The following is a 24,644-nucleotide window of genomic DNA, read 5'->3' as shown; positions in this document are numbered from 1 at the left end:
GCCACCTGGGGCTTTACCTCCGATCTTCTCCCTAGGATAATTTTCTGATGGTCCTTTTACTGGTCCCTGTTCAGGCACCAGAATAACAAACACCTTGGGAGACCAGCTCCAGCGATCAGCTCGGGGTAATAAAGGGAATGCCTCAGAGTAGTGAGGGATTGTAAACTTCCTTATCTGAGGGTAATTAGGAGTAAGTTCATCTCTACAGCTGGTGAAATAAGGAAACACACGTGATTTCTGATGTTAACGTTGTCTTTTACTTTATCTTAAAATGGTCTCTGACTCTGTCTCCACACAGCTACATATCTCCACACCATTGCATACAGCTACATATCTTTACATATACATTTTTACATATATACATTTTTGACATGGCTATACATCTTTTACATACATTTCTCTTCTATGTCTCTTTTCTATACAGCTTCATCTTCCTTGCCTCCACAGTTACAAATCTCCACACAGCCATAACTAAACATCTCATATAGTTTTTTGTTGTTGTTGTTTTTGTTTGTTTTTCAAGACAGGGTTTCTCTGTGTAGTTTTGATGCCTGTCCTGGATCTCACTCTGTAGCCCAGGCTGGTCTCGAACTCACAGAGATCCACCTGGTTCTGCCTCCCGAGTGCTGGGATTAAAGGCGTGTGCTACCACTGCCTGGCTACACAGTTTTCTTATCAACACTTTACACAGTTCCTAGGCAGAGCTCTATGTAGCAGCAACTCTCTCACACATCTTCCTTTTACATTATTCACTCACTCTTCACTCACTCACACGTCTCTCATGCTTCTTCATCTCGCTCAGTGCACGCGCACGCGCACACTTCCCTCACATTCTTCAGCAGCTCTCACACAGCTCTACACAGCCGTCTCTCTCCACACCGACACTACTGCTCCCTTACAGCCAAACTCTGGACAATTATAAATTACATTTTCAGGGCCCTATCCATTCTCACCACACAAGATAAGTCACATAGTTCCTCTTAGGCGAGTAATGTCACACTGACCCATGCCCGCAGCTCTAAGTTGGTGAGGGGTCCCAGACAGTAAACAAATGGCTGAACCTTGAGCAGTCAGGGTGCGTGCAGAAAGGGAGCTACTGCAAGGAGCCAACCTCATTGTAAACAGCCTGGCCTTGATTTAGCAATGAACAACACCTCGGAATTAGAATTAGTCTTTGTGTATATTCTGTAGGGGCAGCTTAGTCTGTTTTGGACTAGTTCGAAGGTCTTTGAAAAACGTGTAAAAGGCTGTCTTTGTGACTGAGAATACTTTTACTTTCCTGTGTCAGTAAAGAATATTCTGGTAATATTTCTGCTCATCAGAATTATACAGCCTAAACAGAAATCTACAGCTAAATGTGTGCCCAGAGATGCAAAACACACTATCTGAGGGCTGTGGAAAGCACCTCACAGCTGTTCTTGTAGGGAGGCATTGCAGTGGTACCCAAGAAAGTTACAGACAGAAAACAAGGGATTTCCACAGCCAGTGACCCCACGGCTTTGCCAGGTGGGGCTTCCCATCAGGGAGTTACACGTCAAATTTGTCAAACACTAATCACCTGTTGTATACTTCCATGGCTCTCAGCAATTATCTTCAGAAAATAAATCTTAATTGTGTATCTTGAAACAGATGAACACTTACATCACCTCACAAACCACTCCTGCTACAAAAATCAAGTTGGAACTCACTGAGTACTATATATTCTTTTTTTTCTTGGTTTTTTAAGACAGGGTTTCTCTGTGTAGCCTTGGCTGTCTGGAACTAGCTCTGTATACCAGGCTGGCCTCTGAACTCACAGAAATCTTCCTGACTCTGCCTCCCAAGTGCTGGAGTTAAAGGCATGCACTACCATCACCCAGCTTATACATATTTTCTAGTGTGATATTAGAAAAAGGTCTGTCTGATTTTGAACCTTTTAAGAACCACTTCATTTAGACCACATTATGGTCTTCTAACTTTCAATATTAGAGCTCTGTGGTATAAAGAAAAATTTTAATTCCAAGAGTTCCTGATTATATTAATTTGATGTTTATTTTTGAATTTTTATTATCGTGTGTGTGTGTGTGTGTGTGTGTGTGTGTGTGTGTGTTAGAGAGAGAGACAGACAGAGACAGACAGAAAAATCATGAAGGTCAAGAAGACAACCCTGTGGAGTCGGCTGCCTCCATTTTTATGTAGGGTCTAGAGATAGAGTTCAGGGTGTCAGGCCTGTGTGACAGGTGCTTTACCCACAGAGCCATTTTGCCAGGCTCTTTAATAAAAAATACTATTCTTTGCCACTATTAAAAACTCTCAGGTGAGTAGCGGTGGCGCACGTCTTTAATCCCAGCACTCAGAAGGCAGAGCCAGGCAGATCTCTATGAGTTCGAGGCCAGCCTGGTCTATAGAGAGTTCCAGGACAGTCAGAGCTGTTAAACAGAGAAACCCTGTCCCAAAAAACCAACCAACCAACCAAACAAACAAACAAAAAAACCCATTGCTTTTGATTAAAACAAAATATATCTCCCTAATTATGTCCAGCTAAATTAAGCATTTAAAAAAGTGTGGCCTGTTACTACCCAGTGTCTTCAATTCTTAATTAACCCAACCACAGTCTTCCTTACTTACATGACAGCAATTCAGAAAAACATACAGAATTGAAAGGTTCTCCCAGCAAATGCTACACACCCGGCTCCTTCAGCTATGGGTGTGCAACTGAGTGTGGCAACAGGAAAAAGTACAAATGAACTATGACCACAAACAATTCAAATCCAACATGTAAGGAATCCAGAGAGTCTGGTTGTACATGCCAGTGCTGTGGTTTTAACTCTGAACACACAGTCTGCACTGTGCCTACCATCATACCCCCCAACAAATGCCATCCCAGCCTCAGCTCAGGTTCCAGACAGCTGGGGACTGTGACTGCAGTGTTCTTACTATGCTTACGGTTTTCTGCTCTCATGGTTTAGTTACAGAAAACAGACATTGAATATTTTTCTGCTGCTGTGCTTCTCATGTTTGTATCAAATTAATCTATCACTAGGCTGCATGGTGTTTGATTTAAAAAACTGCTGTTTGCATTGCTGATTTGAGATTCATAAAAACCCTTACATGGATTCTGGTTTGAGATTAGGACAGAATTTCCAACAATTTCTGAAATGGCACTCTACATAATTCTGCCATTTTGTACTACATACTTATATAAAGCAGCGTTTTCAGCATTAACAATTACAAAATCAAAATACCAATTGGCTCTGGAAAACGATGAAGATGTTCCACATCATGTGGCATCAAATACTCAGCCAAGATGTAATTCTTCTATAAAAACAGACAGATACATCTACCACATTAATATGCAAATACGCTCCTCTTGATGAAATTACCTGCACACCAAAGAACTATTTTAAAATAATTTCCTCTCTGTCTTTGACTTGTATACCTGTCTTGTACACTTATGTAAGTGTGAGGTCATACAAACATTCCTTGGGCAAAAGAGGTCATGAGAGGAAAGCTAAGAAGCCCTGCTTGGTCACCACCCCAGTAACAGACACACTCTCTAAAAAGACCAGCTGTGCATTTATTTGCATAAAGCCAAAGGTCAGACTTAAAATCCAAGCTAACAGCCATGAGGCTTACAGTTTCACACTGATCCGGTCTTGAAAAGGTCTTGGTTTTCTCTGCTTATGAAGATGCTGCTCTCTTTTATGCTTCACTTACACCTTCAGTTTTCACAGAATCAGTATTAAGTCCAAAAAAGTCTTTTTTGATGATGTACCGAACACACTGCAAAATCACATTTCTTTCATGTCGAATGTCTGGAGCTAGAAGCTAAAATATACATTAAAAAAGATTAGCTGTTTAAAAAAAATGTCCAAGAAATACAACTTAAAATACTAAGTGTCCCCTCCTAAAAGAAAGAGCACAGAACAGAAGGCAGATTTGTCAAAATACACATTTCCTTTTTCCATTTAACTTACAGCGAAACTATCTTGTTCACATTTGGGCTCCTCTCTAGGGACACAGAGCAAAGAACAGGAAAGCAGGACTTAAAAGTCACACCTTTCCTCTTCACTGGGTGTGTGGGTGTGTGTGGGAGGGGCACACTCATTGATGCAGGGGCACTCCCCTGCACACTCGGCTCCTTGAGACAAGAGCACCACTTCAGCACAGGAGTTCCACGGCAGCCCGGGCAACATAAGACTCGATAGCTTTAAGACTCTTTAAAAAGTCAGTAAGAAATAATAAAGAGGATCCTCCAAATCCAAATCTATAAACGGTAAAAAATGAAATGTGTTAAATACAGTAAGAGCTGAAACTAGCACTAAAAACACCTCCACATTCCTTGATTTTCCTTATCACCATTGAAAGCTAAAATTCCCTGGTATCCAGAAAAAGTACGCAACCAAGGAGTCATGTTATCTGCCAAAAAGGATTGAATTCCATCTGGATGTCTTTCTGATGTCTATAATACAGATCAGGAGCACCACTCGGTGACCTTCAATAGCATCAGATAAACGTCTGAAAACTGCAGCTGGCTGTATCCAGCAGTTACGGTCATACCACAGAGTATTTTCTAGATCTGACTTAATAAGAAGCAGCTGTGAGAATCTAACCCTGACAGGACAAACAGGACACTCTGGCCACAGCAGAAGCACTCACCTGATAAGCAAGAGACTTCCCAGCTCCACTAAAACTGTTTCTCTTAGACACGAATAGATTTTTACCTCTGAATAGCATCATTCCCTTCTTAGAAGCAAGACACAAGTGCTCCCTTTCTTACGGATTCAAGCATTTAGTAAATGTTCGAATACATAATGCTGGCAAACCATTAAAGCCAAGACAGACACAAATCAAGTGTAGTCAGAGGAAAGCAAATGGAAATGTGACCTGGAGGAGCATACTCCAGGACTTGTCTGGACATTACTTTCAGGCTGTTTCAAAGACATTTAAAAAAAAAAAAAAAAAGATTCATTCATTCATATATTCATGAATTTTCATTTTATCTGTATGGGTGTCTTGCCTGCATGTATGTATGCATGGGTGCCTGTGAACCCAGAAGGGAGCATCAGATACCCTGGAATGGGAGCCATACACAATTATGAGGCAGCATGTGGTGCTGGGAACTGAACCTGGGTCCTCTGGAAGAGCAGTCAGTGCTCTAAACTGTGGAGTCATCTCTGTAGCCCTCAAAAGGCATTTGTATTTTAAAACAGAAAATGATTTTCTTCTCCTTCAGCTTGCCACTGTATTTAGCTGTGCTTCCAATGAAAATTTCACCCTCAAATACATCCCTCTTTATCAACAGTTAAACTATACTTAAATACACTGGTGTTGAGCAGCGAATGCAACTGTAATTGTTCTGCATATACTGAATATCAGCCATGTATATGACAGACAGCTTTAGAGGACAGACAGCCACACATGAGTCTCCAAGGAACATATGTAGCCTGGAAACACACACACAGAACCCTGGTGACCCGCCTTCACTACACACATACACACAGCACCCCAGTGACCCACCTTCACCACACACACACACACACACACACACACACACACACACACACACAGCACCCCAATGACACCACTTTTACGACAAAAGCACAGACATCTCAGCATGAACAAATACCACTTACCATTTCCAAGAGGTATGGGTGATGTGTTCTTGGTTCAAATAACGGGTGGCAGAAACTCTTTTTCCTCTTAAGGGCCATCTTCCTGAAGCCAATCTTCTGGCTCTCCCACTTGGCTTTTGCGACAATTCTACCAGCTATTTTAACATTTTGTCTTGGACTCTTAGGAGGACTGCTGTAGAGAACATGGTTTTCTGTAGGAACATCTGCTTCAGTCTTGATAGGGATTTCTAAGTGTGGTGCAAGACAAACATAAAAAGGTGTAATAATCCTCCCAGCCACAACACTGGCTACCCAATCACTTTTTTAAAATGGTTTTTCCAGACAAGGTTTCTCTGTGGAGCCCTGGATGTCCAGGAACTCGCTCTGTAGACCAGGCTGGTCTTGAACGCACTGAGATCAGCCTGCCTCTGGTTCCTGAGTGCTGAGATTAAAGGCGAGTGCCACCACTGCCTGGCTTAATCTTTTTTTTTTTTTGATTACCCAGTAACTTAAACACAAGAAGGATTTTTACAACAAGCCTCCAACCCCCAACTAGGTGCTTAAACTACCAAGAACTAAGGAGAGTGCCTCCAGAGTCTAGAGAGCACTCACAGAAGCAGCGGCATTGGGACTACTCCAAAGAGTAACAGACACCAGGGAACAGGACATAATGGACAAACCTAAAGATGTTCTTTGAAAAGAGGTAAACTAATGACTATTTAAACGAACAGCAGAGGAGAGAACGATGCTATCAGATGATATTGCAGTAAGAAAGGGAGAAATGTAAGTGTGTGGCCACACATCTCAAGCTTTATCAACAGACAGTTCTATGTGGATGGCCTGGACACGCCATTTAACAGACAGAAATGGTCAGACCAGAAACAAACAAGACCCAAAACGCAGGCACGCCTCTCCTTACAGTCTGTACCAGCATCACATCCTACCTACCGAGGAAGCACACGTGACAACTGTGTACACCAAGTCAAACATCACAGGCAGAGGACGGATGGACAGAGACGGAACACACACGTCTATCAAAAGAGAGCTGCAGGGCTCCACCAGGATCCGACGCAGACTCCAGGACAAGGACTATTGCCGGGAATAAAGCAACTTAAAATGCCAAAGGGCTGAATTAATGACCAACACAAACACACAGGTACAGTGCTCCACACCTGTCCACCCAGCACTGGACAAGACAGGTGGGAAGCTGCAGGTTCCAGACTAGCCTGGGCTGCATGGTGAGGCCTTGTCTTTCAAAACAAGAACAAAACCCTCATAAAGTATCAATTCTTTTTAAATTCTTTTTATAAACGGGTGTGCGTGTGTGTAAGCATGCACCAGGTCTTCAGGCTAGCTAGTAAGTGCTTTTATCCACTGAGCCATCTCACTGGCTCCACAACAGCAGATTTTCCCAAACTTCATGAAACCAAAAGAAGCAATATACAGGGGCCAGCCAAATCGCTCTGTTTCTCCAAGCTGAGTTCAGGACCCAAGTTCAGTCCCTGGGCCCAACATGATGGAAGGGGAAAACTGACTTCTGCAAACTGTCTTCTGTCCTCTGAGTGAGTGTACACCACATCCCCTACCCCTACACACACACACACACACACACACACACACACACACACACACACACACACACAAATATACAAATCTATCATTAGAGAAAGAAGCTCCAACTCTCAGTAAAAGAAAGAGAAAATGAGTGGAGATATAAAGGTCTATCACCAATACCAAAATCTGATAAAGACTATTCTATCCAGTGTGTATTCTTATCAAGTTCACTGGCTAGTTGTGTTGGGCCATGAGGATGTCTCAGTAAATTGAAAACAAACAAACAAACAAACCCCAGAACCTAAAAGCATGTTAAGTTACATCTTTGACTCAAATAGAATCAAATTAAACTAATGAACAGGAATCTAGGTAGAAGTCCTAATATTTGAAAACTAAACAATATTTCTGAATGAGTGCTATTCTAAGATATACATTCCCTCCCATTTCCTGTCATATAACAGCTACAGTTCTTGAAATCTACAGTCTTCCTGCACACCTCTGAGTTGCCTGATGACTGGCAGCCCCTGAGTAGTGTCAGGATGGGTGGGGAGGGGGGCTTGCTCCTGGAGACCAGGCAGATCTTTCCACACACCCTCCAGCTCCCAGGGAGGGGGGGCTGAAGGCGAAGGTGGTGCCCATCATGCCTGTGCAATGGAACTTTCACAAAAACTCCAGGACAGAGTTCAGAGAACCCAGACAGCCATACTGAGGATGAATTCTGGAGGGTGGTGAGCCTAGAGAGGAATGGACACAACTGATTCCTTCCCCATCCCTGGCCCTGTGGACCACTTTACCGGGTGTATATATTGGCATTCTCTGGAATACTCTATCTAATGGGCACCTTGACTTCTTGCCAATCACAATCAGATGCACGAGGACAAGACCCTAGGACTTGCAACTGGCACCAGAGAAGGGCACTGGTGGGAACTGACACTCCCTCCAGGTAGGCAAGTGTCAGAAATGGACTGAAGGTGTGGGAACTCAGTCGTTCATATCGTGTGGGGAAAACCCTCCCTCACAGTGGCCTCGGCAATCTGTGTGGTCGCTGCATGGACACACAAAACAGAGTTTGACTCTTTGTCTTCAGAATAACCCCCACACTCATTTCTTACATTACCAGGTCAGTCACAGAACGTTTGAGAATAAAAATGGAAAGGAAAGGCATCAAGTTTGCAGAAACTGGCTCAGGCAACACCTGAGGACAAATTTAAAGGTTTGACGTTCATGTAAGAGAGGAAGAGTCTGAAGTTCAGGCACATATGAACGGGTGATATACAAAGAGAGATGAAGAGTGAAAATGTGCCGGCGGTGGTGGCGCACGCCTTTAATCCCAGCATTTGGGAGGCAGGGGCAGGCAGACCTCAGTGAGTTGAGTTCAGCCTGGTCTACAAAGCAAGTTCAGGACTGTTACAGAGAAACCCTGTCTTGAAAAAACAAAAACCAAACCAACCAACCAAACAAAACAACAAAAACAAAAGAGTGAAAATGTATGGATTTGAAGCTGGGCAATGGTGGCACACACCTTTAATCCCAGCACTTGGGAAGTAGAGCCAGGCACATCTCTGTGAATTCGAGGCCAGCCTGGTCTACAGAGCGAGCTTCAGGACAGGCACCAAAATTACACAGAGAAACCCTGTCTCAAAAAACAAAACAAGAGCTGGAGAGATGGCTGAGAGGTTAAGAGCACTGACTGCTCTTCCAGAGGTCCTGAGTTCAATTCCCAGCACCTACATGGTGGCTCACAACCACCTAATGAGATCTGGTGCTCTCTTCTGGTATTCAGGCATACATGCAGATAGAATATTGTATATATAACAAATAAACAGATAAATCTTAAAGGAAAAAAAGAAAAAGAAAACAAAAAAAATGTATGGATTTGAGTGAAAAATAATAAAGAAAAATTGATGAAGCCAGACTTAGTTCCTTGGAAAGATAAATTCAGTAAGTACCCAGCAAGACTTAACAAGATAAATGGGACATGGGGAGAATATTTAATACATGGAAAAAGTGAAAACATTACTATAATATTATAAGGAATACTATGACTGACTAATTTTATAGCAGTAAATTCAACTTAGAAGGAACAAGAAAGCTAATTAACCCTGTATCTATAAAGGAAATTTAATTCATAATTTAAAACCTTCCCAAAAGAAAAATGCTAGGTTCAGAAAATCCTACAAAAATAAAAAAAGGTGAAAAAGTAAAAAATCCCACACAAACCCTTAAACAGACCAAATCCACCACAAAAAAGGGAAGGCCAGGGACCAATTAGTGTCCCATCTGAGCACAGATGCAAACCTCCGACAAAATGTCAGCAAATCAAATCCATCAGTGCAATACAAGTATACCACACCATTACCAAGTGGATTTTATCCACAGATACAGGTTCACCCGACACCTGAAAGCTGATTTCACAGTATCACTGCAGAAGGGAAAAACACAAACACTGGACCAGTTACAGGTTCTACGACAGGAGTGTCTACCCCTCCTCCCAAACAGTGACTCTAGGTATTTATTTACCATGAACCAATATGGCATGACACTCTCCATATTCAGGTTTTATACAGGACCAAATGTGGAAATTCTATCTCACAGGAACTATAGGGCATATATTTCAAGCACAGACTTGTGTGTTAGAATACTGGGCTCAAGTCAATATCACTCAAGAGTTTTCTGGCGAGCTATTTATCTCCGCTTACACCTCCTCATTTATACAATGGAAACAGTGGTATCCAGGTTACGAGGTAGTTCTAACTGATTAAAGCACACAGAACGGGCCTGGCACGGAGTGAGCACTGTATGAGTATTTGCCATGACCATATGAAGGATGCCTCTTTAGTGAATGAGGAAAAGAGGAAGCAGAGGTCTGCAACCACAAAACAGTACAGCTGAGACTCCCTGAAGCCGACTACAGAGCCCAGCAAATGGACAGAATGATACAGTCACAGTATCTCTGTTATTCCTTAACCTTCAGTATTGACCACTCAGCCAAGGACCACAAAGGTCAGGTGAAGCAGAGCTAATACAGTCAATTTTCTGTTAAGGAATGAGGACACGGAGCCATCTGTCCGCTAACTGTCACATATTAATATAATGTCCACCAATTCAAATCAGTTCTAACTACAGCTACACTACCCTTTTAAATAAAGATCATTCTTTGGTTTGTGGCATTTTAAACCAGTTCTCAGTTTGGGGCTCTAATCATAGCTGAGCCAGTTTGGGGGGGAACAACCTGAAGCCAGGAAAAGTAGCAGGGCAACCCCCCCCCAAACACTCGTTACTCATAATTCTGGCCACCCCAGATTCAAGCATGACCTCTTCACGGCTTCAGTCTTGCCCGAGGGCCCTCCTTTAACCCGTCTAGAAGACAATTAACACAAGACATCTGGGAGCAGCTGGATGGCTTGATGAAGCTGAATTCAAATGACATAAAATAATTCTTAAGCTCTAACAGTACTAAACAAAGGCTTTCTCCTTAAAGCAGGGGCCTTCAAATAGTCAAAATAAGATGAATTCACATAAAAATCTGCTGCGGCTATTAAAGACGCTACATATCCCGTCCTGTTCAGGGAGAGAGCAAATGGCACAGCGCAGAGACTACAAGGGACTGCAATACAGTTACTTGGCTTCTCTCTATTATTCAGTCCCCAGACCTACATTTTCACACAGGTTCTGCTACACACACCCCAGTGCTAACAAACTCAGCCTCTCTAAACCTGAGAGTGTGAGATTTCATAAAGCAGGTGTGAGATTTCAAAGACTTCTAATTTCTTTTCTTCCAACCAATTAAAAAATGGTGGCAGCCTTCAGTTGAAGACCAGAGTATGCAAAGTATTTATTAAATGTTTCATCTCCAGAGGGATAGAAGAAAGCATTAGTTTACCTTGTTTTTATGGGGTTCATTAACCTGTTAACAGTTTTTTCCTTATCATGTTATAAATACAACTGATAGGGAAGAAATACAATATGTGTTTAAAGAATAACTCCATCTACCTATCAGTATATGGGAAACAAGAGTAAGAAACAAATACTGTTTTTCTTAAAAGTAAGAGAAGGCAACCGTCTGTTAAGGAACACGCTGATAAATCCACAGCAGCTTATATTTCAAATCCAAGTAGCTTTTAACTACCAGAAGAGCCCATAGTCCATTAATAGCAAAGAATTCCCATGTCACAGATAGATACATAAGCACCAAGCTTTGTATCGAAGCCAGCTCTTCCTTAGTCTACATCCTCCAAGTACACAAACAGTGCTTATCTCAAAGAACTGCTAACTTCACCCAATGACACCCCCTTCATTCTGCATGAACACTTCTCTCTCACTCTTAACAACAGTGCCTACTCTGATCACACAGCTCCACCACAAACATATGAACTCTCTCTCTCACAGTAGGAAAGGCCTAAACACAATTACCAAGAAGGACCAGGTTCAGCCAACTACAGTCATTAGTTTATTCAGTAAGCACATACATTACTGATGCAAATCTGGGTTAAAACTATACTGTATGAGTGTCAGCCTATCACAACTGAGCATGTGGCCCTAAAAGAGGCTGTGGGAGGGTAAACCAGCTTTTCACAACGAAGCCCCCCACACTATCGTATGTAAAAGTGAAATATGTCTCCTGGGCATGCTAACTTCTCAGACAGAATCTTGTAAGGATTCCACGTCTTCAATCCTTTAAACAAACAGGTGAGGCTGGGAAGACAGCTCAGGAAAAGCTGGGTGTGGTGGCACACATCTGTAACCTCAGTAAGCTCTGGCTGCAGGGAGATCCCATCTCAAAGAGGAAGGTGGGAGCAATTTAGAAAGACACCCAACATGGACCTTTGGCCTCTGCACACACATCCATGTGCATACACCCACATGCTTGTCCAACACACACCCAAAGTAAATAAATATATCAGGCAAGCCCAAGTGCAGGGCCACTATGCATTCCAAGTGAGAAAACTTACATAAACATGTTCTATAAACAGCACTGTGCCCAACAGACTTAAATTTTATTCTATCTTATTTCATTTCATTATTTTTTTGAGACCAGGTTTCATGTGGCCCAGGCTGGCTGCGAGCTCACTATACAGCTGAGGATGACCATAAACTTCTGATCCTCTTGAGTGTGAGGACCACATTCATCTCCCATAGGTGTTACAGACTTGACCAGGGGCCTTGAAAGGGACAGGATGCTGCATGCTGAATGCTACAACCGCCCAGCATGAACCAAAGGCAAAAAGCATCCGGAGTCGCACCCCGCCTTACCTTCCGGTTCACTCTCTGACCCCGAAACACTGCCGTAGCTGCTCATCAGTGAACACAGCGCTGGTGTCACCTCCTTAGGTACTATAGTCTTTAGTGGTTTCTCCTCATCAGACTCTACGACAGAAGGAAAGAACCATGATTCAAAGAGGGAGCCCAGGGTGACTGTTGCCATCATAAAGAAAGCTGACTTCTCTATGGTGGTATTCTAATTGTACTGAAATGTGATTTTGATTGTATGTTAATAAATAAAGTTGCCTGGGGGTCAGAGCTATTAGAGCCATAGCAAGAGTGTGGCGGTGGTGGCGCACACCTTTAATCCCAGCACTTGGTAGAAGAGCTAGGTAGATCTCTGTGTGTTCAGGGATACAGCCAGCATTGGAGACATACGCCTTTAAGACCTGTAGGGCTGTACATACAGGCAGTAACGAGGCAGTCACGTGTTTGGGTTTCCAACCAATGAGAAGGCAGAACAGAAAGACTTTATCAAGACAAACACACAGGAAGTAGGTCTCTTTCGGAGAGCTAGGACCACCGCAGGAGGAAGGGTGAGATTTTAGCTCTGAGCTTTGACCTCTTGGCTTTCTCTTTTACATTGGTTCTGTTTTTCTTATTTAATAAGACAGTTAGTTACAGCTACACTTCTCGTTGTTAAGTGAAATAAAAAGAAGTCATTTCTGATGATTTCTTTCACCTTCTCCCCCAAAATATTCTAAGAGGGCTAAAAACTTTGTCCTCATTTTTTTTTTTTTTCATTTTAAATCTTAAGCTAAGCAGTTCTTTACTCCAGGGGAGACAGGGACAAACGTAACTGTACACAGCCTAGCTAACTTATCATACTTTGTGGGATATGGAATTTGCGCCTTTCCTAAATTAATTTACACAGTCCCCGATATTACAGGTAGTGGGAAAGCCAAAACACTCATTGAGTGTTATTGGGACAAGACCGTTAACTCTGAAAATTAAATTTAGGAATAAATATAGAATTCTACTTTTTTATTGTTTAATATTTAAACAAATCAAACATTTAAAGCATTCTACGGACTCAGTCAAAGAGTTCATTGAAATGAATCTAACCCAAACTTCTAAGAGCTCAATTCAACAAGGCAACATGAGAAGATGGAAAGCACTGAAGAGCCTGCCAAAGGTGCAGGGTTTAATGGCAGCCCAGAAAGCCTCTTGGGAGCCCCAGGACACCACCCATTACATTCATTTTTGGCACTGATCTAGACGAGGCATTAAACAAAGCCGGACCGAAGACAATATACAACTTGTCTACTTAATGAACCAATCGGCCCACAGCCACTATCAAGTGCTTCAAGACCGAGCAGTCACTATTCCGCAAGCCAGTCTAGGGAAACCAAAACACGTCACTAGGAAATGTACGTACCTTTGTATGTGAGCACTGGCTGTGAACCTCCACATAAGGTACACATGAGGGACAAAGACTTATCTACCACCCGCACTACCAAAATGTTAACTGATGTATTAACAATGTCTCAAACTATTCCTTGTTCATTTTAAGCTAGATGATTACCTCATCTTGCATATTAATAAGGAGAAAGGAAATTATGCAATTTCTATATGCACATTATAAATGTTACCACGCAGCCTGTTCCGCCACTGTTTAAATGACCAGACAACATGATCTTCCAAGACCTAAAGAAACTGATCCCATAGCAGTAAAATGTTATATTCTTTAATACTCACTTAGATCTTATCAATCCTTCGATTTCATATGGCTTTTACAATTCTCCTGCCTCAGTTTCCTAAGTGCTGGGATTCTAGGAACAGACCCCCCCCACACACACACACCCAGTTTTGTTTTGTTTGGTTTTTTGACAAATAACAAAAAAGAGTTTCTCTACTTCTATGAAGTTAGGATCTTCTTCTTCATTATTCCATTCTTGAAATGAGCTACTATTGCACACTTCAATTTGAGTATCCACTCAAGTAAAAAGTGCCAGAAAACTTTTGACATATTTTAAAAGCACCATAGTACTCAGTAGGTGTTTGAGGAACAGGTACTCTGAAGTAGTGTAATTACTTTAAAACAACTATTACCATGTTACTCTAGTGATTATTTTGTATTTCTCTAATTTTTTCTACATATATGCACTGCAATTATTCTCTAAGAAAAATCTGTTCCTTGAGCTGGAGTGGTTAAGGACACTTGCTGTTCTTGCAAAGGACAAGTCTGGTTCCCAGGACCCACATAAGGTGGTTCACAACTGTCTGTAACTCCAGTCCCAAGGGATCCAACAACCTCTTCTGGCCTTCAAGGGCACTTCATGCACATACTTATTTAAATCAATATAGACTCATAGATTTTTTACTTTTGGGAGGAATGGCCATAACTTATCATTATTTATTTTGTCATTTCAATTGCTGCAATTTCTTTTACTGAAAATTCTTTATAGCACCCTTCCGAGTATGTCTTAGACCGTTCAGTCCTATACTGTCTTATTTATTGGAAAGGCCTCACTAGATAGCCCAGGCCCCCAGCCTCCTGAGTGTTGGGATCACAGGCATGCGCTACCACACCTGGTGATTTTTGTATTTTTTTAGAGAACTTTATGACACCACCAGACACTCTAGGCTAACCTTGTGCCTTTTCTGCATTTCTCTAAAAGATTCTGGTTTCAGGAGAAAAGTATCTGAAATTCACAACTTTGAGTGGTATGTGTACTAGGAGGTCACAAAGCTCCCTGCACCCAACCACCTCCCCAAGGATAAGAACTGGAACTAATGTGCACAAAGAACACTCTCTCTCTCTCTCTCTCTCTCTCTCTCTCTCTCTCTCTCTCTCTCTCTCTCTCTCTCTCTCATATTTAGGGGACACACCCCAAGTATAACACTTTGAAAGTAAACCAGGCATGGTGGGGCATGTGTATAATTCCAGCACTCAAAAGGCTGAGGCAAAAGAACTGTGAGTTCAAGGCCACCATGGACTAGAGGGAGAAACACTATCTCAAAACCCAAACCACCCTTTCCTAATCTTTCACAATAACATTAACTTAAAAATAAGACAGTGAGGGGCTGGGAGGTGTTACTCCAAAATTCCCTGGGATCTGCCTATCAGTTCTCATATAAATACTTTAGCACCTAACCTGAAGATGGTCAAAGGCACGGCACCAACAGATAAAATACTCAAGAAACAAAGTCCTCTTGTGCTTAAAAAAATAAAAGCAGCTAAACCCAATTCTCTGAAATAAAAATACCAGTATAAACAGATTATCAACCAAAATTATGACATCAAATTTCATAGTTAGCACAAAATACTGACTCAAACAATCGTATTGTTAAAGTCCCGTGTTCTCATTGATCAAAAGAAAAAAAACCAGAACTACCATTAGACCAGTAGCCAGTCATCAGTGCCTGTCTGTTTCTCTCTCACACATCAGTTTAAGATCAAACACATAGTTGGAGGGACGTGAAACTTCCATGCTCTTTCTTGGCATCTTTAGGAAACTGCCCACGCACAGCTCTCTGCATTCTGTCCTTTTAGGTGTTGAGAGCGATTCTGTTATACAGGCATGGTTCACTGAGTCACTGTCCACTGGAGAGCAACTCAACCTTCAGCACCTCTCCCCTCCCTGGAAGTCAATGTGGCCAGCTCCCATGAAGCTGCTCAGGGCTGCTGGCACCTCAGACTCAAGAAGCACTTTCCCAAAAGCATGAATAGAGTTCTTTGAAATCCCCATTTTTTTTTCTTTTTAAACTATAGTGCTAAGCCAGAAAAATGTAGGATCCCCACAGACCCCTCTCCCTTTTAATGATTTTATTTTATGTGTATGAATGTATTTTGTCTGCATGTATGTATTACGCCACATGCATGCTTGGCGCCCAAAGTTGTGAGTATCATGTGGGTGCTTGGAACCAAACTTGGGTCCCCTGCAAGGGCAGCAACTGCTCTTGTTCAGCCATCTCTCCAGCCTCCCATAAACCCCTTCTAAAACGAAGATAGAAAACCCCCTGGAATCGGTAGTCGCTGTCTTATCAGCAGCTTCCGGCTCGTTTCTCTCTATAGCTTCTTTCTCTGCATGATGCTTACCCTCCTACTTGACATTGCCTCTAGGAGAGAAACTATCACACTCTCTAGCCCCAAGATTTATAATTAAGTTGAAATTGCAGCCTGGGGATATAGCTCAGTGGTAGATCACCCGCCTATCATGCTTAAGGCCCTGAGTTGATCATCACAGGGGGTAAAAAGCATTATATTGGGGGGAAAATAATCACACACATAGCACCTCCCATGGGAACTTTGCTTTACACTCTTGCATGTTCAGGAAAGAAATTTAAGGATCAACACTGTGTTAGTTACTTTCCTGCTGCTCTGATGAAACGCCATGACCAAACGGACTCAGGAAAGCAAGCATCCAATTGGATTTCCAGTTCTGGAGGGCCGGAGTTCACGAAGGTGGGATGAAAGCATGGCTGCAGGAAGGCTGAGAGCTCAAACTGCAAACCACAAACACAGGGCAGGAAGAACTGGAGATGGCAGGCGGGGTGGGGTGGGGTTTGAAACCTCAAAACCCACCCCAATGACACACCTCCTAACCCTTCCCAAACTTTCTCACCGACCGAGGACCAAGTATTCAAACATGACCTTGGGAGTCATTCATTCAAACCACCACATGCATTGAGGATTGTGATGACTTAAACATCTATCTTTTACACACAGTCACCTTAACTCAAGCCGGTGACAGGACTGCTCTACCAGTAGATACCAGGCTCTGCATGCACAGAAGTTTGGGCCATTTTACTGATCAGCTACTTTCTAACTCATACAACAAACCTATAAATTAATAAAAATATAATTTATAAAATTTTAAGCAAACTGGGTCCTAACTAGTTGTAGTGGTTTGAACGAGATGTCCCCTCTAAGTCTCAGGAATTTAGGTATTTGGTCCCCAGTTGTTGGCTGTTTGGGGAAGGTGAGGCAATGTGGCCTTACTGGAGGAAGCTGCATCACTGGGGTTTCAAAAGACTCACGAGACTTTAAGTTGGGTCTCCCTGCCTCCCGCTGTGGTTCCGTATGTGAGCTCTCAGCTGCTGCCCCTGCCACCTGCCACCTCCACTCTGCATCACGGATCTAGCCCTCTAGAACTGAAAGCACAAACAAGCCCGTCCGTCTATAAGCTGCCTCGGCTGTGCTGTTTTATCACAGCAACAGAAAAATAACCAAAACCAAAGCTGGTACCAGAAAGCTGGCCACTGCTGTGACAGACCTGACCAAATAGATTTTGGAGGAATGTAGAAGGCTTTGCAACCGTGGACCAGAAAAGCAGCTCAACACTGTAAACAGAGGTGAATGGGCCGTCCTGGCAGGAGCTTGAAGACTGTGAAAGACTTTGGCAACTTCTAAAGTTGGACTAAATGCATCTTGCATTATCATGTGGCCACCAGTTTAAGGTGGCCAGGGAGTGGAATGTGAGGGTTTGAATGGGATATTCTCCTAAGACTTGGGCACTGGAATACTTGGTCCCCAGTGGGCTGTTCAGGGAGAATTAAGAGGTGTGGTTTTGATGAGAACAGGTTGTGAGGTTTCAAAAGACTCAACATTTTGAGTTAGGCCTCCCTGCCTCCTGCCACCTCCGCTCTACAATATCACAAAACCTAAGGCTCTGAAGCCATACGCCCCAAGTGAACCCTTCCTGCTGTAAGCTGCCTTGGTCATGGGGTTTTATAATCACAGCAACAGAAACACAATTCATACACTAGTGAACACCACAGAGACTAAAGAACAACAACCCCCAGTAGACTAGTGAGTGGAATATACAAGGAAACCAGATAGCATAGAGTTGATGAGAAGCCATACTCAAAGCTCAACAATCTGGAGACTCCTGTGGTGGTAATCTAATTGTACTGAAATATTATTTTGATTGTATGTTAATAAATAAAGTTGTCTGGGGGTCAGAGCTATTAGAGCCATAGCAAGAGTGTGGCGGTGGTGGCACACGCCTTTAATCCCATAAGATCTCTGTGTGTTCAGGGATACAGTCAGCATTGGAGACATATGCCTTTAAGACCTAGGGGGCTGTACATTCAGACAGTGACGAGGCAGTCATGTGTTTGGGTTTACAACCAATGAGAAGGCAGAACAACATACTATAAAAAAACGAACCGACAGGAAGTAGGTCTCTTTTCGCGAAGCTGGGACAGCAGGAAGAAGGGTGAGATTTTAGCTCTGAGCTCTGACTTCTCGGCTTTCTCTTTTACATTGTTTCTGTGTTTCTTATTTAATAAGACGGTTGGTTACATCTATATCTGGCGCCCAACGTGACAAGAATCCATTAAAAACTGCTTGGCTTGCCGGGCGGTGGTGGCGCACGCCTTTAATCCCAGCACTCGGGAGGCAGAGGCAGGCGGATCTCTGTGAGTTCGAGGCCAACCTGGGCTACCAAGTGAGCTCCAGGAAAGGCGCAAAACTACGCAGAGAAACGCTGTCTCGAAAAAAAAAAAAAAAAAAACTGCTTGGCTTGGCGGCAGGTCCGCTTTCCCGCAAGGGCGGCAGGCGGCCCGCGGTGGCGGCGGCGGCCCGCGGCGGCCGGTGGCGATCAGCTTCTTAGTCCGAGCAGCGGCTTCTTAGCCTGGGTCTAGTTCTGCTTGACCTCAGGCTGGACTATTGGTGAGCTGCTTGCTTAAATCCTGCTTGCTTAAAGCCGGTGCTACAAACAACTCAGACCTGCCCTGCCGAACAGGGCCCTGCCTGTAAAGCCAACGCACGTGGTCGGAGCTTAAGGAAGTCAGACCCAAGCCTTGACTCGGCACAAGAGGGAACACGTGGCTGCATTTAAACTTTAGCCAGCTATGCTTTCTTGTTCTCGTTCTCTCTCTCTCTCTCTCTCTCTCTCTCTCTCTCTCTCTCTCTCTCTCTCTTTGGATTTACACCTGGGACACTAGGTGGCTGCTTTGAAAATCCCCTCGAATTTCTACTGTTCTACGCAGATTTGGTAAGTCATAATATATCAGATATTTTAAAGGAAACTATCTAAAAGAGAATTTTTTTCCACATTAAAAAACAAATGGGTTTTATGTGTACATTGGAAGAAAATTGGTTTTTGTTCCAAATTTTAGGCAGTCTGGCAATGGAACAACTATATAATATTAGTATTGGTGGAATTATGCACCTTATCACTATAATAATCCACATTTTAATATTTAAAAAGATAGTCAATTTAAGTGCCAGGAAAACAGCTTTAGAAGAACTTGTTAAACCTGTAAAAATTCAGACAGAAGAAATTAACAGTGAAGTTGTTTCAAGTCGGGATCATAAGGTTGCAGAAAGAAAGCCTGTTTTCACACAGCCACCCTTAATTTATCCTGTAACCGTACAGCAGATGCCTGATCAAATGGCTACACAAAATACTTGGGCTCCAATTGAAATGTTGGATTTAAAAAGGTTTAAAGAGGCAATAGTATCTTATGGCATGCATTCCCCATATGTAAAGCAAATGTTAAACACTTGGTCAACATATAATAGGATAGTACCACAGGACTGGCGGGACCTTGCACAAGGTGTTCTGGAACCCAGCCAGAGACTTCAATTTCTGACTTGGTTTAAGGAGGAGGCTAAAAACATAGAAAAACAATGGAGGGATAAAGGAATACAAGTTTGCCAGGATCAGCTTATGGGCGAAGGCCAATATGCTTCAGCACAAACACAATGTTTATATGATGTCCAAACCCTAATTTTATGTCGAACGGCAGCCTTGAATGCATGGGACAGAGTTGAGGAACCAGGAAAAAAATCTGAGTCATTTACAAAGGTGATGCAAGGCCCAAAAGAGTCTTTTACAGATTTTTTACAAAGACTGGCTTCAGCAGTAAAGAGAATGGTCTCGGATTCAGAAGCTAGTAAGGCAATAATTGAATCTTTGGCCTTTGAGAATGCGAATGCAGCATGCAAAAGAATAATCAGGCCATTAAGGGCAAGATCTGCACCTATGGAAGATTGGATTAGAGAAACAATTAATGTTGAAGCTGATGAGCATGATGATACATGGGTAGGAGAAGTAATTTCAAAAGGTTTGAGGAGTGTTAGATGTTTTGGATGTGGAAAGCAAGGACATTTGAAAAGGGACTGTAGACAGGTCATTCCCAGAAACAATGTTTCTTCAAGGAACAATGGCAACAGAATGCCCCTTCCTTCTGGAGTATGCAGAAGGTGTGGTAAGGGAAAACACTGGACCAACGAATGTAGATCAACAAAGGACAGACAGGGTAATCCTTTGCCTCAGTCTTCGGGAAACTCCCAGAGGGGCCTCAGGCAGGCCCCCAGTGCAAATCCAGTTCAAACCTTTCCTGCAGCCATAGAGGAAATGCCTGCTCTGGAGAGCGATTAAATAACCAAATGCCTATTGGAATAAATCATGCTGGTCAGGATGATGAAACAGAGAGAATAGAAAATTTAGGAGAAAACATAAAGAAAATTTTTTGGCAAACTTCTATTAATGAACAAAGACCAAAATTAACGATAAAAATAAATGGTGTTTTGTTGTCTGGTCTGGTAGACACAGGTGCGGACGTTACCATAATTGCACCAGAATTTTGGCATCCAACTTGGCCTCTTCAGGAGGTAAACGTTCAACTGTTAGGAATTGGGACATTATCTCAGGTGAAACAGAGTGCAAGATGGCTCGAATGTATAGGTCCAGAAGGACAGAGAGGAAAATTAAAACCATATGTGGCTAACATAACTATGAACCTGTGGGGTCGAGACTTGTTGCAACAATGGAATACTCAGATTAACATCCCTCCAATCTCAGAAACAAATCATAAACTAGCACATGTTACTGAGAGAAATATTAGAAGATATTGTTCTAATGAGTGGTCACCAGCCATCCATATTATACAAGAACAGGGCACAATAACTGATGATCTTCCAAAGACACCAACAGCTCTACCTTTAAAATGGTTAACAGACAAGCCTGTATGGGTCCAGCAATGGCCTTTAACAACAGAGAAACTCCAGGCTTTAGAAGAGCTGGTAGAAGAACAGTTAAATGCTCAGCATATTGAAGAATCAACCAGCCCTTGGAATTCTCCTGTATTTGTTATTAAAAAGAAATCTGGTAAATGGAGAATGGTAACAGACCTTAGGGCAATTAACAAAGTAATTCAGCCAATGGGTTCTCTACAATCTGGGATGCCTCTGCCTACTCTGTTACCAAAAGGATGGCCTCTCATAGTTATTGATTTAAAAGACTGTTTCTTTTCAATACCCTTACAAGAAAAAGACAGAGAAAGATTTGCTTTTACAGTGCCTACGTATAATAATTCTCAACCGGTTAAAAGATTTCAATGGAGGGTCCTCCCACAGGGAATGTTGAATAGCCCAACTCTGTGCCAATATTTTGTACAGCAACCATTGGAAGTGATACGTAAAAAATTTCCTAAATCTATAATTTATCATTATATGGATGATATTTTACTAGCTGACTCAAATGCAGATACTTTAGAAATAATATTTGAAGAAGTAAAGAAAATTTTGCCTTGCTGGGGATTACAAATTGCTCCTGAAAAGATACAAAGAGGAGATTCTATTAATTATTTAGGATATAAAATAGAGCTACAAAAAATTAGACCCCAAAAGGTGCAAATTCGGAGAGATAGACTACAGACTCTTAATGACTTTCAAAGATTATTTGGAGATATTTCTCATCTACGAACTATTGTTGGGGTAAAAAATGATGAACTGACTAATTTGTTCAGAACCTTAGAAGGTGACAAGGACTTAAATAGTCCAAGAGAATTATCACCTGAAGCTGAGAAAGAATTGGCCTTGGTAGAAAAGAAAGTGCATGAAGGACACGTGGATCGTATTGATCCAAAGCTGGATTGCATTTTGGTTATTTTACCTTCTAGGCATTCTCCTACTGGAATATTAATGCAGAGGGAAGATATTATATTGGAATGGATATTTTTACCAAATAAACCAAATAAAAAATTAAAAACTTATGTGGAAAAAATCTCTGACTTGATTTACAAAGGAAAACTGAGACTTCGTCAATTAGCAGGCATAGACCTAGCAGAAATTGTCGTACCATTAACTAAGGAGGACATTGAAAAATTAAGGACAGAAAGTGAACCTTGGCAAAGAGCTTGCAGTAATTTTTTGGGAGAAATTAACAGCAAATATCCCAAAAGCAATAGAGTTGATCTTATAAAGAGAGCTGATTGGATCTTGCCTCGAATTGTACGGCAAAAACCCATATCTGGAGTTCGTACATTTTATACAGATGCCAACAAAGAAGGAAAGGCAGGTTACAAATCAGAAAATTTAAGTAAAGTGGTTCAAAGTCCGTATAATTCAGTTCAAAAATCAGAATTGTATGCTATTCTGTTGGTATTAATGGATTTTTCAGAACCTCTCAACATAGTAACTGACTCTCACTATGCTGAAAGAGTGGTGTTACATATTGAGACTGCAGAATTTATCCCTGATGCTTCAGAATTAACTTCACTATTTATTCAATTACAAGATACAATCAGGAAAAGGAATCATCCTTTATATATAACTCATATTCGATCCCATACTGGTCTGCCAGGCCCTCTAGCACAAGGCAATGATGAGATTGATAAATTATTGATAGGAAATGTGCTGGAGGCCTCAGAATTTCATAAAAAACATCACGTCAATAGTAAAGGTTTAAAAAAGGATTTTTCCATAACCTGGCAACAAGACAAAGAAATACTAAAGAAATGTCCTACTTGTTCCTTCTACAATCAAACGCCATTACCAGCAGGATGTAACCCAAAGGGTACTCAGAGAAATGAAATCTGGCAGATGGACGTGTTTCACTTTGCAGAATTTGGAAAATTGAAATATGTACACCACACTATCGATACTTATTCAGGATTTCAATGGGCAACTGCTTTGAGTTCTGAAAAAGCTGATTCTGTAATCACTCATTTGCTAGAAGTTATGGCCATCATGGGTATACCTGCACAAATCAAAACTGACAATGCTCCATCATATGTCTCTGTTAAAATGAAACAGTTTTTTGCTTATTACAATATAAAGCATATTACAGGCATACCACATAATCCTACAGGTCAAGCAGTTATAGAAAGATCAAACAGAACTCTAAAGGATATGCTAAATAAACAGAAATGGGTAACAAAAACCCCCAGAAATAGACTGCATAATGCTCTTCTAACTTTGAATTTTCTGAATGCCAATGAGAAAGGAACAACAGCTGCAGAGAGACATTGGATAATAGAAAAAACTACAGAATTAAATCAGCCTATATACTTTAAGGATGTGCTGACCTCAGAATGGAAACCAGGGTATGTATTACATTGGGGACGAGGTTTTGCTTTTGTTTCTACAGGAGAAGATAAGCTGTGGGTACCGTCAAAATTGATAAAGGTTCGATTTGAACAAGAGAGACCTCTTAATTGAGGAGGTGATAGTTCATTAACCAGCATGAACATCCAATTTAAACTAACTTGTATCAATAACACATGCCTTTTCATTTAATCAGATAATAACTTGTCAAAAGGAAACATCCCCAAAATTAGTCTTGGGGAAAGGTTTTTGTTTTTGTCTTTTAGGAGAATGAAGGTTAAGGAATCTGAAGAACACTGGACAAATGAGACAACTGAAGAAAAGGGACAAATCATCTATCCCAAGAAACAGAGTGAAACGGTGTATGGGTATATATTATCTAAAAAATTTTATGTCTTCCTAAATGTTTGTTTCTGCTTTTCTCTAAAGATTTAACACTATTGGTTTTCTAATAGTCCCAGTTCAATTAAAATTTAAAGCTGACTTTGGAGTTGGAGAATGGCTCTCTCCTTCTTTAAACTCAAGCATGTTGTTAAAAGGAAAATGCAAACTCCCTGTATCATGCCAGAATAAGAGCCATCTTCTGCTATGGTACAGGACAAAAGCAAAATTAATTAAGGGACTATTCTATTACTAATCTCAACTCTTTGATTCTATTCTGATTCTTTAAACTTTTCTCAAAGTATAAATTTTATATCAAAATTTACAAGATTAATATATATATACATTTTAAACTTTGTTAAGATATGTATGGTCACATAGAGTACTAACTAATTCTAGAAAAAAGGCTAGCTGCATATATATGTTTTTGTGTTCGAGTCTCTTATCAGTTTTCTGCAGGAAATCATGGCCAGGCCTAACATCAACTGAAGTCTCCAGAAAGAAGATGGGGCCCCACAACAACAACAATTCCACGTGGACAATAATAATATCATTAAGCTGACAAACAT

General features: G+C 41.6%; 1 protein-coding gene across 1 annotated transcript in view; it reads right to left on the bottom strand.

Moving 5' to 3' along the window:
* Positions 1-234: 234 nt before the first annotated feature.
* The window catches only part of Nufip1 (nuclear FMR1 interacting protein 1), a 45,160-nt gene continuing 20,750 nt past the window's right edge, over positions 235-24,644 (bottom strand). The window contains exons 8-10 of the mRNA XM_006994559.4: positions 12,402-12,515; positions 5,616-5,842; positions 235-3,807 (exon numbers count right to left, since the gene is read on the bottom strand). Coding sequence (XP_006994621.3) covers positions 3,682-3,807; positions 5,616-5,842; positions 12,402-12,515 — 467 coding nt within the window. The 3' untranslated portion in view covers positions 235-3,681. The remainder of the gene's footprint in view (positions 3,808-5,615; positions 5,843-12,401; positions 12,516-24,644) is intronic.

Source organism: Peromyscus maniculatus, chromosome 9, assembly GCF_049852395.1.
Source record: "Peromyscus maniculatus bairdii isolate BWxNUB_F1_BW_parent chromosome 9, HU_Pman_BW_mat_3.1, whole genome shotgun sequence".
Classification (NCBI taxonomy): Eukaryota; Metazoa; Chordata; class Mammalia; order Rodentia; family Cricetidae; genus Peromyscus; species Peromyscus maniculatus.
The sequence above is the reverse complement of the archived record's forward strand: the minus strand, read 5'-3'. Positions and strand labels throughout refer to the sequence as shown.